The sequence below is a fragment of the Sus scrofa genome, chromosome 4 (genome assembly GCF_054392235.1).
Source record: "Sus scrofa isolate SSC_HxYL_T2T_F1_AM1 chromosome 4, Sscrofa_HxYL_maternal_Yorkshire_Landrace_v2.0, whole genome shotgun sequence".
In the NCBI taxonomy this organism is placed as follows: Eukaryota; Metazoa; Chordata; class Mammalia; order Artiodactyla; family Suidae; genus Sus; species Sus scrofa.
In genome coordinates, this window is record NC_139386.1 from 87,473,299 (window position 1) to 87,491,247 (window position 17,949).

The 17,949-nt window shown below is 39.6% G+C and overlaps 1 protein-coding gene across 25 annotated transcripts in view; it reads left to right on the forward strand.

Annotated features, from left to right (window-relative positions):
* The window catches only part of ADCY10 (adenylate cyclase 10), a 105,196-nt gene that overhangs the window by 20,261 nt on the left and 66,986 nt on the right, over positions 1-17,949 (forward strand). For 17 of the 25 annotated variants that reach the window (XR_014842760.1, XR_014842759.1, XR_014842761.1 and 14 more), the window contains 5 exon segments: positions 2,304-2,495; positions 4,968-5,086; positions 6,307-6,383; positions 8,170-8,359; positions 10,975-11,030. Coding sequence is in view for 21 of the 25 variants with exons in the window: in XM_085020493.1 (XP_084876619.1) it covers positions 2,304-2,495; positions 4,968-5,086; positions 6,307-6,383; positions 8,170-8,359; positions 10,975-11,030 (634 nt within the window). In the remaining 4 variants the exon portion in view is untranslated. 25 annotated transcript variants of the gene reach the window in all.

Here is a 17,949-nt window from a genome sequence, read left to right on the forward strand (position 1 = left end):
TCAAGTAAGAAATGTAGCTAGGATTTGAACCCTCTTCTCTCTGAACCCTACATTTTTTTGGCCACACCAAGGTATGCAGAAGTTCCCGGGCAGGGGATCAAACTTGTACCACAGCAGTGACAACACTGGATCCTTAACTGCTAGGCCACCAGGGAACTCCAGAATCCTACAGTTTTTGTATAGGCTATGCTCCCCATAATGTGTGCCTCTTTCAATACTTAATCCCAACAAAACACAACTGTATCTAGGAGAAAATCTTTTTAGGACAAGCCCGATCAGTGGGCAGCTTACTTCACAGGGTGGGTTGAATAGCTATCAGAATGCTCTGCTCCAGAGTTCCCGTCGTGGCTCAATGGAAGTGAATCTGACTAGCATCCATGAGGATACAGGTTTGATCCCTGCTCTTGCTCATGGGGTTAAGGATCCGGTGTTGCCGTGAGCTGTGGTGAATTTCACAGACGCAGATTGGATCTGGCATTGCTGTGGCTATGCCATAGGCTGGGGGCTACAGCTCCAATTAGACCTCTAGCCTGGGAACTTCCATATGCCATGGCATCCACCCTAAAAAGAAAAAAAAAGAAACACTGTTCCACCTTCAGCCCAATTTAGAAACACCGCCTCTAGTGCCTGAAATTGTTTGACTCTTTTAAGATTTTTTAAGTTCCAGAGAGCCACCCCGTCTTCCCCTCCCTCCCTTTGAGATATAACAACTTAGGCTTCTTCAGCTGCAACCAGCTGAGAGCAAGGTCTACAGGAATCGGATATGAGAGAGTCTCCATGAGTCATTGTGAAACTTGTGGGTAGGAAAGATGCACAAGAGGTAAAGAGAAACAACTAAGGGGGCTAAAAGGAGGCAAAAGACAATGCTTTATAGCTTTATCAAGGCCTGTCCCTGCACTTAAAGAACAGAGATGATGGAGTTCCCTTGTGGAGCAGCAGGTTAAGGATCCAACATTGTCATTGTAGTGGCCCAGGTTGCTGCTATGGCCCAGGAATTTCCACATGCCACAGGTGCAGCCAAAAAAAAAAAAAGAACAGAGATCCTTAGAGATAATATGGTAATATGGTTGCATTTTCCAAACCAAATGTTACATGGCCTGATAGAATAACTTTTTAATATTTAATTAATTTATTTAACATTTAATAGTTAATTTTATGTATTTAATATTTAAATTATTATGTGTACTTAAATCATATATTTAATAACATTTAAGAAATTCATTTGAAAAATCTAAATTATCACATTGGTTAGTTAGAAATGATTAAACCACCTTTTATGAAAGGACTAAAATTGTATGAAACTAGGACTATCTCAGCCAGTTAGGAAGAATGGCTGCAAGATTTCCTATACAGAATTTACTCTTTCATCCAGAAAATGTGTTTCATATTGTTAATGGAGAATGTGACACTTTTGTTGCTATCGGGGTGAGAAAAAAACACATTTTTCCCCTATTGTCATTTAGTTTAACAAAATTTAGAGCTGATGATAAAAGACAGGGATAGCTTGGGAACATTCTCCCTTTCCCTGTGCCTGTTATAGAAAGACTTAGAGATAGATGAATGCTGAATGAAATATACTACCCTAGAGAGGCAGGGGAGTATTGAATGTTGGACTAGAAGTCCATAGATTGCATGCTTGTTTGCTACTGTTTCTCCATGTGCCTTGAGAAAATTGTTTTGTTTCATCATCTCTCAGTTATCTAATTAGTAAGATGGAGATAATGACACTGATTTTATTTTGTTTGAGGATAAAGTAGGATAGAATATGAAAATATAAGGTTATGGAGTTCCCTTGTGACTCCAGTGGTTAAGGAGCCAGCATTGTCACTACAGTGGCTCAGGTCACTGCTGTGGCGCAGGTTCAATCTCTGGCCCAGGAACTTTTGCTTGCCACAGGTGTAGCCAGAAGGAAGGAAAGAAAGAAAGAAAGAAAATATAAGGTTGAATTACATGACATGCTATTGTTATTCTTAAATTGCAAGAGAACCAGAAGGAACAGTAGTCTTTTCTTTTATTGTGATATTGGCATAAGGGAGCTAGCAGTTGGGCAAGGGAGTGGTGGTTGCCACCAAAAATTAGCAGGTGTGTAAGTTTCTAGTGGCAGAGATTTGATAGTGCATTCCATTTCCACCTTTTGACTTTGGGCTGGCTCTGTGGTATTGTACCTCCCAACTTCAGCTTCCCTAGAGAATCTCAAAAGGTTAGTTCCCTCCCAGTGATAATTTAGGGTGTGCAGTGATGTCGGGAGGAAATATCCACTGCCAAGGACACATGTAAAAGGAGAACTTCCTTCTACTTTGCAGATTGATGACAAACAGCTTCGGGGTTATTTGTCTGAGCTTCGCCCAGTGACAATCATGTTTGTGAACCTGATGTTTAAGGACCAAGACAAAGCAGAAGTCATAGGTTCAGCCATTCAGGATGCCTGCGTGCACATCAATTCTGTCCTGAGGGTCTTCCGAGGCCAAATCAACAAAGTCTTCATGTTTGACAAGGTAAATATGAACTAGAGGTGTGGGAACCTACCAATAATTTAAGCTTAGCATTCATGTCCACGGACATGTGGAAGAGGGAGGGAAGAGACACCTTTAACCTAGAACTATCAGTCTTTATTTATAGTTATAACAACAGCTCACATGGTGGGTATGGCACTGACTATGTGCCAGGCATTGTTTTCCACACCTCACATACAATATTACTCATTTCTCTTCATGACTTCTCTAAGAGGTAAGTACTGTTGTTATTGCCCCCATTTTACAGATGAGGATGTTGAGGTAGAGATGAAGGTGCTAAGACTAAATTTTGCTCAGTAAGTGGTGGACTGGGTTTCAAACTCAAGTAGTCTGCCTTCTTGGTGTGTGCTCTTAACCGCTATGCTTGACTAGCTTTCACTATACATATATCTCCAATCCAGGCTATAATGTATCCCTCAGAGGTTTTAGGTCAGGTTTCTAGTAACTATCATAACCCAGAAGCTATAATTTCCTATAATCACCACCTGCCATAACTTTACTTCCAGTTCCCTTTCAGTTTCATGGGACTTGAGGTGGGAGTGGGGTGGGATCACCTCTAGCATTTGGTGTCTTCAATCTGCTCTTAAGCAACTCGGAGAAAAATGATGTGATAACTAATCACAGAAGTGCTAGTGAGAATTGAGCCCTCATCTCAGAGCAATTAATTACTGCCCCACACTCATTCATTTACTAATTCAATAAGCATTTATTGAGCATTTTCTAGTGACTGAAAGCTAGGGCTGGGCTGTAAAGATGAGTAACTTACACATGTTGTTACTCAGCCAGATGGAAAGAACTAATTTTTTTGTACGAAAAATAAACTCTGTGCTACTGATGGAGTGGCGCTGTCCAGCACAGCATGCTCTGGTACTTTCTTCCATATTCATTCATTGGTATTATCAGAAAAGAGATTAGAAGCTGAGAATAGTCTTTAGTGTCTTGCAGACACTTCAGACAAATCCTAGAGAGACAATTCCTGATTCCAACAATGTGAGCTTAGCAAGTCATTGCACTTCTCTGAGACTGGTTTGTTCTTAAATGAAAATAGGGAAATTATTTAAGTGGGGATAATAGTTGCCTCAGATGATTGCTGGAAATTTTAAAAGATATGTTTGTGAAGTGCTTGTTGGGATGCCAGGTCACAGTCAGCGCTCAGCAGAGAACTACTAGTCTCACCACCAGCACACGACCTTGCCAAACCACAGGGCACAATTTCTAGGCAAAGCAGACCCACTGGTTCCCCCAAAGGGGCTGCTTTCTAGTCTCTTAGATCTGGAATCAGGGAGGGCTCCCCTCTCTCGTTATAGCAGAGCCCAGTGCCAGTTAGCATCTAATACTTGGTCAGATTCTTTTTCAAGAGGGTTGAAGAAATTGAAGCATTTTACTTTCTTTTGCATTTCATCAGGATATAACATATATAGACTCAAGTTTTTAACCCATTGGTCTTTATTCATTATGCCCTTTTCTTTTTTTTTCCCTTTCTTTTTAGGGCCACACCCGCAGCATACGGAGGTTCCCAAGGTAGGGGTCTAATCAGAGCTACCTGTGCTGGCCTACACCACAGCCACAGCAACACGGCATCTGAGCTGCATCTGCGACCTACACCACAGCTCACAGAAACACCGGATCCCCAACCCCCTGAGTGAGGCCAGGGATGGAACATGCATTCTCATGGATACTAGCCGGATTCATTTCTCCTGAGCCATGATGGGAACTCCTCTTATGCCCTTTTCTTACAGAAAGCAGCTTCTAACTGAGGTCATTTATTAAGTGACTGATGGTAACAATGCCAAGCTTTAGAGTTTAATCTGTGCTGGAAAGAGTTAATTTTATGCCAAGAAAAACCACTCCCAGCATAAGCCTTTATCCTTAAGAAAAATGAATAACAATATCTGAAAAGAACTTCAGAGTTTATAAAGTATATGTGTATATATGTGTGTGGATGTATATATAACACATTAATTCTCTCAGCAGTCAAACCAACCTCAGCAAGTCTAGGTTATATCCATCCTCAGATTGATAAACTGAAGTTCATGGAATGTAATTGGCTTGTCCATGTTTCTACACTTGGGGTGTGGCCTGAGAACACAGATTTCCTGATTCCAGAGCTGCTACCTCTTCCACTGCTCTGTGCTGTTTCTTGGACTTAAACTTAGTACTTTGCAGCCCAAGACCTTGGCCACAAGAGAGAGTAGATAGGAGGGTGCACACAGGTAGCTCTGTATAACCCACTATCCCTGGAGCAAAAGCAAGCCCCTCTCAGGCTCCAGCTCTACTGCTGATGATGCTCTAGGGGTTATACGAAGTTTACTAAAAAGAAAATAACATATGAGAGAAGTCGTGATGAAATTTGTTTCAGAGAGTGAAAATTGCTGCCTACCCCCCACTGGGCCTTCTAGATGTTCCAGTTTAAAGCTAACTGTCCACCAGCTGTGTTTATTCTCTCCCCCATAGGGCTGCTCCTTTCTCTGTGTCTTTGGTTTCCCTGGGGAAAAGGCACCTGATGAGGTCACTCATGCCTTGGAAAGTGCTGTGGATATATTTGACTTCTGCTCTCAGGTTCACAAAATCCAGTGAGTATTGACCCTGATTCCATCTGGTCCCTAACCCTGTTGTAGGTAGGGGGACACAGGACAAGAGTCAGGGAATAAGAAGGCAGGAGAAGGCTGTCCTTGACTGGGTGCCCTTCTGTCTGCATTCGTCATTCACTTAATGTACAGGCAGAGAGAGCCAACCTAGACCTGACACAGTAAGATGGGGGATGGTCAAGGCCAGATGGAAAAAGGACACTCCTAAAAAGTCAAAATGCATCAGGTTTGTACTGGGTTGTCTCTCTATTCTTCTGGCTTACTTCCTATTAGAGGTCGCACTCCCAATACCATGTTGGAATCTGGACTTGATTTTTAATAGCTGGGAGATAAAATGAGTCTTTTGGTTGGAAATTTATATATTGATCTGGCCTCAAGAAGATCCAGTGAGTAAAACTGTTAAGATAAGGTTTACCCACCTATTGTATAGCACAGGGAACTATATCTAGTCACTTGTGATGGAACATGATGGAGGATAATGTGAGAAAAAGAATATGTGTGTGTGTGTGTATATATATATATGGATCATTTTGCTATACAGCAGAAATTGACAAAATATTGTAAATCAACTATAATAAAAAAATTTTTTTTAAAGATGAGGTTTACCCATCCTCAATCCCAGCTGTCCAGGAGCCTAGTGCTCTCAGGCACCCCCTGCATGGGCATCCCTAGCTTAAGCACCCAGATGACCCTGACTTGCAGCCTACTCTGGTCTCCTCTAATAGATAACACTCCGTGCCCTAAATATTCCATATTCTCAGCCTTTAATCATCTCTATATGCAGCCATCCTGTGTATTAGCAAAGTTAGCTTTTGATGGCACACATTATATCTGAGCTGCTTCCTTTCAAATTAATGACTTTGTTCTTCCTAGCAATCACAAAATATAGTTAACTTGTTTACAACCACAGTCACTCTACACTGAAAGTCCATTCAGGGTGACCAGGTTATTGTCCAGAAAAATAGCAAAGATAAATATCAAAAATAGCAGAAAAGTGAACTGAGTTATCACTTTTAAGAACTTAGTTCTAGGTCTCAGGCCATGTACAGTTGCCCTAAACTAGCTACAAAGGGAAGAGAGTTATTTCTTAAAAATCCTTTCTCACCGCTCCCCACCCCATGCATCACCCTGTCCCTACCCTCCCTGCCTTCCCTGTGCTCATTGTCTTTATCTCTTTCCCTACAACTCTTTCTCCCCGGAGCCAGCACCGTTTCCATCGGCGTGGCCAGCGGGATTGTCTTCTGTGGAATCGTTGGACACTCTGTGAGGCATGAGTACACAGGTGTGCTCTTCTCCATCTTCCTCTCAGCAAACACTGTGCCTCGCCAGTAGGCTTTGTGGGAGGAAAGACAAAGACAGTGAGAGGTGGGCCCTGCCCTCGTAAAATTTATAATCTTCCAGATGGAGCCAAGCCACATGGAGCCTTGCCCCTTGACAGTTCAGTGATTGCAAAGTATACATTTCTGGGACTATAGTTGATTGTAAGAAACATACAGTCATTAGAGGGGAGCAGTGGGAGACCATAAGCTTATGGAACAATGAGCCCATTGTTAATTTCCAGTTAACATTAAACAGCTACTCCTCTTAATTCCTGGGATTAGGTTAGGACTGCTTCTTAAAAATTATGTCTATTGCCGCTACTGCTATATAGTATTAATCTTAAAAGGAAATAGTAAGTAGGTGTTATCTCAAGGTTTTACTACTCTTACTTTCCTTTTCAATCCTATTAGGATTCTAAATGTTCAGAAATAATACATCGAAAATACTGAATGTACCTAAAATTCTGAAATAGTTGTGTCTCAAATGATACAATGTCAGATCTTCAAAATAATATGGGGGAGAGAGTAGGAGAGACTGGGAGTTTGGGATTGGGATTGGTAGATGCAAACTATTACATTTAGAATGGATAAACAGTGAGATCCTACTGTATAGCACAGGGAACTATATCCAGTCTCTTTGGATAGACCATGATGGAAGATAATATAGAAAGGGAGTGTGTGTATAGAAAGGGAGTGTGTGCTATATAGCAGGAAGTGGCACAACATTGAAAATCAGCCATAGTTTAATTTTTTAAAAATGGAAAAAAATAATACAGAGGGAAGAGTGGATGGGAGTGAGGATGAGGCAGGACTGGCCATGGGTTAATGGCTTTGTGACTTGAGTGATGGGTATGTAGAGATTCGTGATACCATGCTTTATTATATGGTCATATTTCCCCTACAGTATACTGTTTCTTTTTAAAGGAATATCTTAATCAGGAATATTCAAGTTTATCTTAAAGTACAGCATTTATTAATACCTAATTAGTAGTAGTATTAACTGAGGGATTACTAGCAGCCCAGCACTGTTCAGAGTCCTTTATGTGTATTAACTCATTCATCTTCATAAATTATGTCAACCTCATTTTATAGATTAGAAAAGTGAGGCATGGAAGAGTTCAACTATTTTGTCCAAGTAATTTGCACATAGTAGCTAGAAGTAGAGCTGAGGTCCAAACCTGCACAGCCTGGTTTCAGCTTCTGTACACTACCGAAGCTACATCTGTACTACATCTCTTAAAACACCCCCTGAACCAATCCTATACAGATACACCCCTTCACCCCTTCCAGCCCCATTTACCCACTCTTAAAAAAAAATAACTAAATGAAGGTTCATCATGCACAGGAACATACAGACCCAATTTTGTGCCTCATTTGAAAGTCAGTGTGCCACGCCCAAGCTTGTGCTTATCATCTTATAGCAGAAGACCAACTATACTTAATCTGAGGGCCCTCAGGCCGTGTCCATTATCTCACTTGCAGAATCCTCTCTTTATTCAAAGCCCTTCTATCCCTGAGCAGATCGTCCCCTTAGCCCCCTAGATGGCCAATTGAGGTAACTCCCTGTATATTCTATAATAGCCCTTGGCTGAATCTGGGTACTTGAAGTTGAGATTGCTGTGTCATCCATGAGAGACAAACAGCATAAAGGGTAAAAATGCCATTTGGGGACAGTATGCCTGAGGTTACACCCAGTTCAATGGCTGTTTTCTCCCTGCTCCTTGTCCTTCTCTCTCCTTTCTATTATAGTCATTGGTCAGAAAGTCAACATAGCTGCCAGGATGATGATGTACTACCCAGGAATCGTGACTTGTGACTCCGTCACCTACAATAGCAGCAACCTACCAGCCTACTTTTTTAAAGAACTTCCAAAGAAAGTTATGAAAGGTGTTGCAGATTCTGGACCAGTATATCAGTGTTTGGGCCTTAATGAGAAAGTGTGAGTGTGGGGTACTGATCTTGCAGTATTTTTTAGTAAAGAAGTGGAGAATTATACAGCAAAACAATACATCACCATTTCAGATTCAAAGCCAGTTCATGGAATTGAAATCTGTTCCTTCTCCTGATCAAGGCCCATATTTAAAATTCCTTCAACTCCTCCATCCTGCTGATGGTATAGCATGGTGGAAGATCCTATTCTACCTTCAGTTCTGAGACTATGAGGATAATTCTTCAAAGGTTGTACAGAGAGAATAGAAAACCCCCTCATTTGCTCACCTATTTGGACCCAGATGGACTCTTAACTGTTGATCATGTCAATTGCATGTTCAGGCATTGATAAGGCTAAAAGAATAGAAGATATTACTCCTCCCCTAGGGGTTTAGTGAAAGACATTCCCCCAAATCCCAACTCTGTCTCACTTTGGGGCTTAAAATCTCTCAGTATCTTCCAACCATTTTCATGATAATGTTCAAATTCCTTGCAAGGACATGCAAGGTAATCACCTGCTTTTCCAACCTCCTCTCCTTCTGTGCCTCTTCCTCTGGGGAGTCTAAGGGGATCATCCTCTCTTTTACTCATTCCATCCCCAGTCTACAGGGAAAATCACATCAATTTCTGAAGTCCAGCTCAAGGATCTGTTCCCCTCAGAAGCTGCCTCTGGAGGCTACCCATTCCCAGCTGAGACAGTTTAGCTCTTTCCTGCTCTGTGCAACTCTGTAGCACACTAGAACACTCACTACTCTCCTCACAACCACTGACTTGAGTGCTTTCACTTACTACACTGAGAGCTTTTTGAGGATAGTGATTACTTCTTGTTCATTCTTATATCCCCAGTAGGCATCGGTAATGATGAATACATGAATGAACAGCATAGAAAGCACTGCATAGTAGTGCTTTGTAGACGGAAAGTGAAAGGACATTATTCTTTACATTAGCAAGTTAGAATCTAGGTCTTAAAGGGTCAGATAAGAGAATCAGGGCTGTAATTGGTTCACCTTTGTATTCCCAGGGCTCAGCACTGTTCTTGGCATGTGTAGATCATCAATAAAATGCTGTTCAAATAAATTAATGAAGAATAATTTTTTGTGAGCCCTTATTAAATATTAGGTACTTTACTTCAATATCAACTATATAATGTAGAAACTATCATTAATCCCATTTTAAAAATTTAAATCCTGAGACTCAGAGATGTTAAATGACTTGTCCCTGGTCATAAATCTAGTAAGCAATGGAGCCAAGTTTCAAACTGCCACAATAATGCTGCAAAGTAGTTACCCACAAAACCTCAGTGGTATACAACACTAAATGTTTACTTATCTCAAGAATATGCGGGATTCAATTGATCTTAGCTGGATTTGACTGATCTTGCCTAGGCTTGTTCACATGCCTGGGGTTCAGTAAGTTGTTGGCTGATACAGGATGACTGCCCCATGAGATAACTGGGAATTTTGGCTGACATAACTGGGACAATTTGGCTCTACGAGTCTCATATTAGGCTAGCCCAGGCATGTTGTCATGGCAATGTCAGAAGACCAAGAAAGAGCGAGCCCAATGCACAAGCATTTTTCAAGCATCTGTGTTGTGTTTGCTAACAACCCACTGGCCAAAACACTCACAATGCTGAGCCCAGAGTGGGTGGGCACTGCAAAAGCACATAGCAAAGAGCATAGATACAAGTAGGGGTAAAGCAGTGAGGCACTTAATGCAGTCACTATACCACAAAAACTATCTACACTTTCTGAAACTACCAGGACTGTCTGATCCCAACCCTGCCCTCTTTATGGGTTCTCTGTCCCATCTCTGTAAATAAGAGGCTGTAGAAATACACATAAAATATGAACAGAGAGAGCCTGGTTCCTATCCTGAAATCTAATAGGAAAGACCAACATACACAAAATTGGCTGTATATAATTACATGGGAGACTTTGGTATGCGCTGTAACAGAGGCATAACAAAGTAGTATGATGGTGTAGTGAAGAGAATGAGCCATTAGTCTGAAAGGGCCCCTGCGGGAGATGATGATATGCAGTGGGCAAGCATACGCCTCTGGCCTAGCCACTAGCCATGGGATCTTGTACAAGTTCAACTCTCTGTACCTCAGGGTTTTTTTATTTGTAAAATGGACACAATAATAATAATACCTTCTTAATAAGGTTTTTTATCAGGAGTAAAGGAAATAATACATAATAAAGCACTTGAAACTGTGCCCGGCACATAGCATGTTCTCCACGAAGGTGAGCTATTATTGTTTGAGGAATTAGTGAAATCTTTCCAGGATGTAAAAGAGTATAGCACATCAAACTTTACTGGGTCCCACAATGAGTGTCTGATTTCCCTAGAAAGGGGTCAGTTCTACCAAGGCAGACTCAACAAGTATTTTCTGAACAAGGTACCAGGCACTATGGTAAAGGCAGCTATATAAGTTATTTGGAGACTCTGTTACCAGGTAAGAACTTCTCCTTTCCCTTCCTCTTGGCATCTGTACCCCTTGAGTTGGAGGATAGACTTTTCTTAGAAATTGAAAAGAGGCTTTCTGGGAATTAAGAACTAGTCCGTCAGACCCTCAGTATTTCCCTGTTTAGACTCTAACCTCTTTTCTTTTCTTCTCTTCAGCATGTTTGGGATGGCATACCTCATCTGCAACAGAAATGAGGGTTACCCTTTGCTGGGTAGGTAGTGGGCCTTGATTTTTAAACCTCTTTATTGAACAAAACATACAGAAAAGTACACCAATAAATCTTCAGCTTAATGAGTTATCACAAAATGAATGTATAATCATCATCCAGGCCAAGAAATAGAAAAATAGAAGTACTCTGGCAACACTTACCTGCTTTATCCCTTTCCCTTTCCCCAAAGATTTCTAACACCCTCAGTTACCTTGGCCAGTTTTAAAAATTTATGTGGATGAAATCATATACTGTGTAATTACATAAGCCTTCTTTTAATCAACATTATGTTGTAGAATTCATCCATGTTGTTGGATGTAGCTATAATTCATTCATTTTCTTTTTTTTTTTTTTTTTGTCTTTTTGTTGTTGTTGTTGTTGTTGTTGCTATTTCTTGGGCCGCTCCCGCGGCATATGGAGGTTCCCAGGCTAGGGGTTGAATCGGAGCTGTAGCCACCGGCCTACGCCAGAGCCACAGCAACGCGGGATCCGAGCCGCGTCTGCAACCTACACCACAGCTCACGGCAACGCCGGATCGTTAACCCACTGAGCAAGGGCAGGGACCGAACCCGCAACCTCATGGTTCCTAGTCGGACCCGTTAACCACTGCGCCACGACGGGAACTCCCATTTTCTTTATTTTATTATAGTTGATTTATGATGTTTTGTCAATTTCTGCTATACATCAAAGTGGCCCAGATATGTGTGTGTGTGTGTATATATATATATATATATATATATATATATATATATATATATATACATTCTTTTTCTCATATTGTCTTTCATCATGTTCCATCACAACTGATTGGATTTAGGTCCCTGCCTTATACAGCAGGACCTCATTGCTTATCCACTCCAAATGCAATAATTTGCATCTACTAACCCCAAACTCCAGTCCATCCGACTCCCTCTGCCACCCCCTTGGCAACCACAAGTCTATTCTCCATGTCCATGAGTTTGTTTCTTTTCTGTAGACAGGTTCATTTGTGCCATATATTAGATTCCAGATATAAGTCATATCATATGGTATTTATCTTCCTCTTTCTGACCTCACTTAGTATGAGAATCTCTAGTTGCATCCATGTTGCCACAAATGGCATTATTTTGTTCCTTTTTATGGTTGAGTAGTATTCCATTGTGTACATGTACCACATCTTCTTAATGCATTCATCTGTTGATGGACATTTAGGTTGTTTCCATGTATTGGCTATTGTGAATAGTGCTGCAGTGAGCATAAAGGTGCATGTAACTTCTTAATTCATTCATTTTCAATGCTATATAGTACAGTCGGCCTTCTGTATCTGTGGGATCTGCAACCATGGATTCAAACAACCACAAATCAAAAAATATTTTTTTTTAAATTTCAGAAAATTCCCAAAAGCAAAACTTGAATTTGCTGCACACTGGCAACTATTTTATTATATTTCCTATCATAATTAATTTTGAGATTATTTAAAGTATACAGGAGGTTATGTATAGGTTATATGCAAATACTGAACCATGTTACCTGAGGGACTTGATCATCTGCAGATTTTGGTATTCCCCAGGGCTCCTGGAACCTATCCCCTGTGAATACTGGGGTGGTTATATTCCATTTTAGAAAGATATAACAGTGCATTCATTCTGCCTTCATACCACATTTGAGTTGTTTCCAGTTTTGGTTGTTATGAATAATACTACTGTGAAGGTTCTTGTACAAGTTTTATGATGAACATATGATGCATTTCTGCTGTTGAGTGTGTGTGTGTGTGTGTGTTTGAATGTGTATATACCTATGAGTGATACTGGGGCAAAGGGTACAATTTTGTAGATATAGATGATGCCAAATAACTTTCCAAAATTTTGTATTTGGTTATAGTCTAACCAACCGTGTTATGAAACTTCCAGTTGCTTTTCATTCCAACAACTTAGTTTTATCAGTCTTTACAATTTTAATAATTCCATTGGGTTTATAGTGGTATCTCATTGCAGTTTCCATCTGTATTTCCCCCATGTTGTTAAGTGTCTTTTCTAAATGTTTATTGGTCACTTAGAAACTTCCTTTATAAAATGTATTAATCTTTTGTCTGTTTTTCTCTTGGGTTATGTTTCTTTATAGATCTGTTGGAATTATTTTAATAATCTGAAAATTAGTCCACTGTCATCTGTTTTTACTGTGTAACTTTTCCCATTCTCTGCTTGCCTTTTTACTCTACTAGTGATGTATTTAATGAACAAAATTGTTTATTTTAATGAAATCAACTTTATCAATCATTCCTTTTGTATAGTGTTTGAGGAACCTTCCCTCAAATATCATGAAGATATTTTTCTAGCTTCTCTTCTAGAAATTGTGTTTTACCTTTTATGTTTAGATCTATAATCCACCTGGCAGTGATATTTTTGTGACTCTGTGTGATAGGGACCCTAACATAAGAAAGCTAACTCAAGACTAGAGAGGGAAGGAGACATAAAATAAGGCAGGAATGCACTCTCTGAGACAAGAGACCCACATAAAGATTGGCCAGGGAATTCTGAAGGCAGACATTTCTAGTAACACTTGTAATTTCCTTCCATTAGACCTGAACATCCATACAAGTATCATTATAAATTAAATTCTGGTCACAACTGTATTAGAGCACTTAAGAGGAGGCTCTGTCCCATGCTTTGGTGGAATATCAGACAGAATCTTGAAGTCAGCAGAGCCTAAAAGAAGGCAACAGTTTAGAACTGCAGAGAGCACTTGAGCCAGTAACAATGCCCCATTCTCAGTTCATTCAGGTAGTTTTCAGAGTCTGTAAGCACCTCACTTCTTGTTAAGTCCAGATCCCCAAACTCCTGAAGGCTAGAAGGTAGGAGAAATACCTCACTGAGGCTTCACTTTCCATCATAGGGTATGTTTTTTTATGATAATGATTGATAGCAAACGCTTTTCTACAAGATCAAGGACTCAATAATGACAGTCATATTAGAACACACTGGCACAGTATGCATATATTTCTCAATCTGGTCTAGTTGCCCTTTTGCTCAGATTTCACCAATGTGAGATAATTAACAGGCCCACATATCTTTCGTTAAAGCTATAACCAAAACCAGACTATAGGCGCTAGGAGTAAGAGAAAATACCCTTCTTTTACAAGAGCTCCTGTGAATGAAATTGTATTTGTTAACCAACAACAAAGCTAAGATGAAACCCACAGCCAATATAATACTCAGTGGAGTAGTTCCCATTGTAGCTCAATGGAAACAAATCTGACTAGCATCCATGAGGATGCAGGTTTGATCCCTGGCCTCACACAGTATGTTAAGGATCTGGTGTTGCTGTGAGCTATGGTATAGATTGCAGACATGGCTCAGATCTGGCATTGCTATGGCTGTGGTCTACGTCAGCGGCTACAGCTCCGATTTGACCCTTAGCCTGGGAATGTCCATATGCTGTGGGTGCAGCCCTAAAAAGACCAAAAAAAAAAAAAAAAAAAAATTACTCAACGGAGAAAAGCTGAAAGCCTTCCTACTAAAATCTGGGACAAGATAAGGATGCCCACTCTCACCACTTTTATTCAATATAATATTGGAAGTCTTAGCCACAGCATCAGACAAACAAAGGAAATAAAAGATATCCAAATTGGAAGAGAAGAGGTAAAATTGTCACTCTATGCAGATGACATGATACTATAGATAGATAACCCTAAGGACTCCACACAAAAACTATTCGAGCTGATAGATGAATTCAGCAAAGTAGCAGGATTCAAGATTAACATTCAGAAATAGGTTGCATTTCTGTACACTAATAATGAAATAATAGAAAAGGAATATAAAAAGCAACACCTTTTAAAATCGCACCACCAAAAATTAAATACCTAGGAATAAACCTGACTAAGGAGGTGAAAGGCTTATGTGATGAGAACTACAAAACCTTAATCAAGGAAATTAGGATTCAAAGAAATGGAAAGATATCCCATGCTCCTGGATTGGAAGAATTAATATCATTAAAATCACCATACTACCCAAAGCAATCTATAGATTTGTGCAGTCCCTATCAAATTACCCATGACATTTTCCACAGAAGTAGAACAAACAATCTAAAAATTTATATGGAACCATGAAAGACCCAGAATTGCCAGAGCAATCCTGAGGGAAAAAACAAACAAACAAAGAAACAAAACAAGCAGGAGGCATAACTCTCCCAGACTTGAGAGAATATTACAAAGCTACAGTAATCAAGACAGTGTGGTATTGGTACAAAAACAGACATACAGACCAATGGGACAGAATAGAGAGCCCAGAAATAAACCCAGATATCTATGGTCAATTAATCTTTGACAAAGGAGGCAAGAATATAAAATGGGAAAAAGATGGTCTCTTCAACAAGTGGTTCTGAGAAAAATGGACAACCTGCATGTAAATCAGTGAAACTAGAACACACGCTCATACCTTGCACAAAAATAAAATGACTTAAAGACTTAAACATAAGATACCATATAACCCCTAGAAGAGAACATAGCCAAAACATTCTCTGACATCAACCATACAAATATTTTCTTTGGTCAGCCTCCCAAGGCAATAGAAATAAAAACAAAAATAAACCAATGAGACCTAATCAAACTTACAAGCTTTCGCACAGCAAAGAAAACCATAAAAAAGTGAAAAGACAACCTCCAGAATGGGAGAAAATAGTTGCAAATGGTGCAACCAACAATGGCTTAATCTCCAATATATATAAACAACTCATACAACCCAATTGAAAAATTGGCAGAAGACCTAAATAGACATTTCTCTAAAGAAGACATAGAGATGGCCAACAGGCACATGAAAAAAATGCTCAACATCACTAATTATTAGACAAATGCAAACCAAAACTACAATGAGGTACCACCTCACACTGGTCAGAATGGCTATTATTAATAAGACTACAAATAATAAATGCTGGAGAGGGTGCGGAGAAAAGGGAACTCTCCCACACTGTTGATGTGAAAGTAAATTGGTACAACCACTGTGGAAAACAGTATGGTTGTTCCTCAGAAAACCAAATACAGAACTATCAGCAAGCTCCTACTCCTGGGCATTTATCCAAACAGAACTTTCATTGAAAAAGATATGTGCACCCCTCTGTTCACTGCAGCACTATTCACAATAGCCAAGACATGGAAACAACCTAAATGTCCACTGACGGATGAATGGATTAAAAAGATGTGGTACATATACACAGTGGATAAAAAAGAACAAAATAATGCCATTTGCAGCAACATGGATGCAACTAGAGATTCTCATACTTCATAAGTGAAGTAAGTCAGACAAAATACCATATGATGTCACTTAAATGTGGAATCTAAAATATGGCACAGATGAACCTATCTACTGAACTGAAACAAACTGACAGACATGGAGAACAGATTTGTGGTTGCCAACTGGGTAGGGGAGGGAGAGGAATGGACAGGGAGTTCGGGGTTAGTAGATGCAAACTATTACATTTAGAATGGATAAGCAATGGGGTCCTGCTGTATAGCTCAGGGAACAATATCCAATCACGTTTGATAGAATATGATGGAAGAGAATATGAGAAAAAGAGTCACTTTGCTGTACAGCATAAATTGACAGCCTTGTAAATCGACCAGAATAATAAAAAATTTTTTAATTTAATAAAAACAAACTTTAATGACCAAAATGTGCTTTTTTTAGGGTCAAAAATACATACAACAGCCTCAGATATTAGGGCCTTGTTTTGGGGGTTTTTGTTCTTGTTTTTGTTTTTTTATTGCACCTGCAGCATGGGGAAGGTCCTGGGCCAGGGATCAAACCCGTATCAGAGTTGTGACCTACATCACAACTTTGGCAACGCTGGATCCTTAACCAGCGCCTCACAGGAAACTCCTGATTAAATAGAAACAAGCACTTTAAGTCAAGTTAAGTTAACCTCATTTTAGAATCTAGCTAAAAAGATAATCCATATTACCTACATGTGTTCTATATAAATAGAACACAAGAAATTAGAAGATTGTGCTATGCAGCCTTCTGTGCTTTACCTTCTGAGTTCCTCTTAAGCTTTAGGCCAAAGAAGAAAATCATGTATCACAAAACTGAAATTCAAATGCATTTTCTCAGAAAGGGAATGTTTTGCCCTAAAGAAGCAAAACAGTCTAGAGAGTAGTTCTTACTAAATCTTACCCAGAAATTTACATTACCAAGTAAACACTTATCTTCTTTGTATGAAACATCTGAACTTAGGGTGGTGGTCTTGGTTTTCAATAGACTTTAGATAGCACCTAGGTATGTATTTACTCTATCAATAGATTTAAAAAAGAAAAGAAAAGAAAAAGGTCCGCCACAGTGACCTATCCAGCAAAGAAGGAACAGTCAGCCCTAACTTGGTTTCCAAGTTTCCAACTCTCCACAGAAATTATAGTTCTGCCACTTCCTTCCTCTTCATCCAGGTTTCAAAGATTATAGGCTGAGTTTCAGATTTCAGTCTGGCACCCTGTTACACACATTTAAAAAAGCACATTAGAAAAATAAGGGAATAGGGTTGTAATCCAAGAAGACTTTTATTTTCTTCTTTTTTAGTTTTCTATGTTTTCTACAGTGAGCATGTGTTAGTTTTATAATCAGAAAAAAACTTTTTACTAAGGATTTAGGTTCTTATGATCAAATTAATTGATATATGAGTTTTTTTTAAGCAAATTGTATTTTCTTGTCACGGATAATGCTTCTAGTAGCCCTGAGTTAAGTATAATTTCTCATTTACGAAGAACAAGTGTCCTTAACAGAATCATAAATAAAAATATTTTATCCATATTGTTCAGCATGGGAACCCTAACTTTAATAAGTTCCTCAGGATGAATTGGGAACTTGGGGTTAATAGATGCAGACTGTTGCCTTTGGAGTGGATAAGCAATGAGATCCTGCTGTGTAGCACTGGGAGTTGTATCTAGTCACTTATGTTGGAG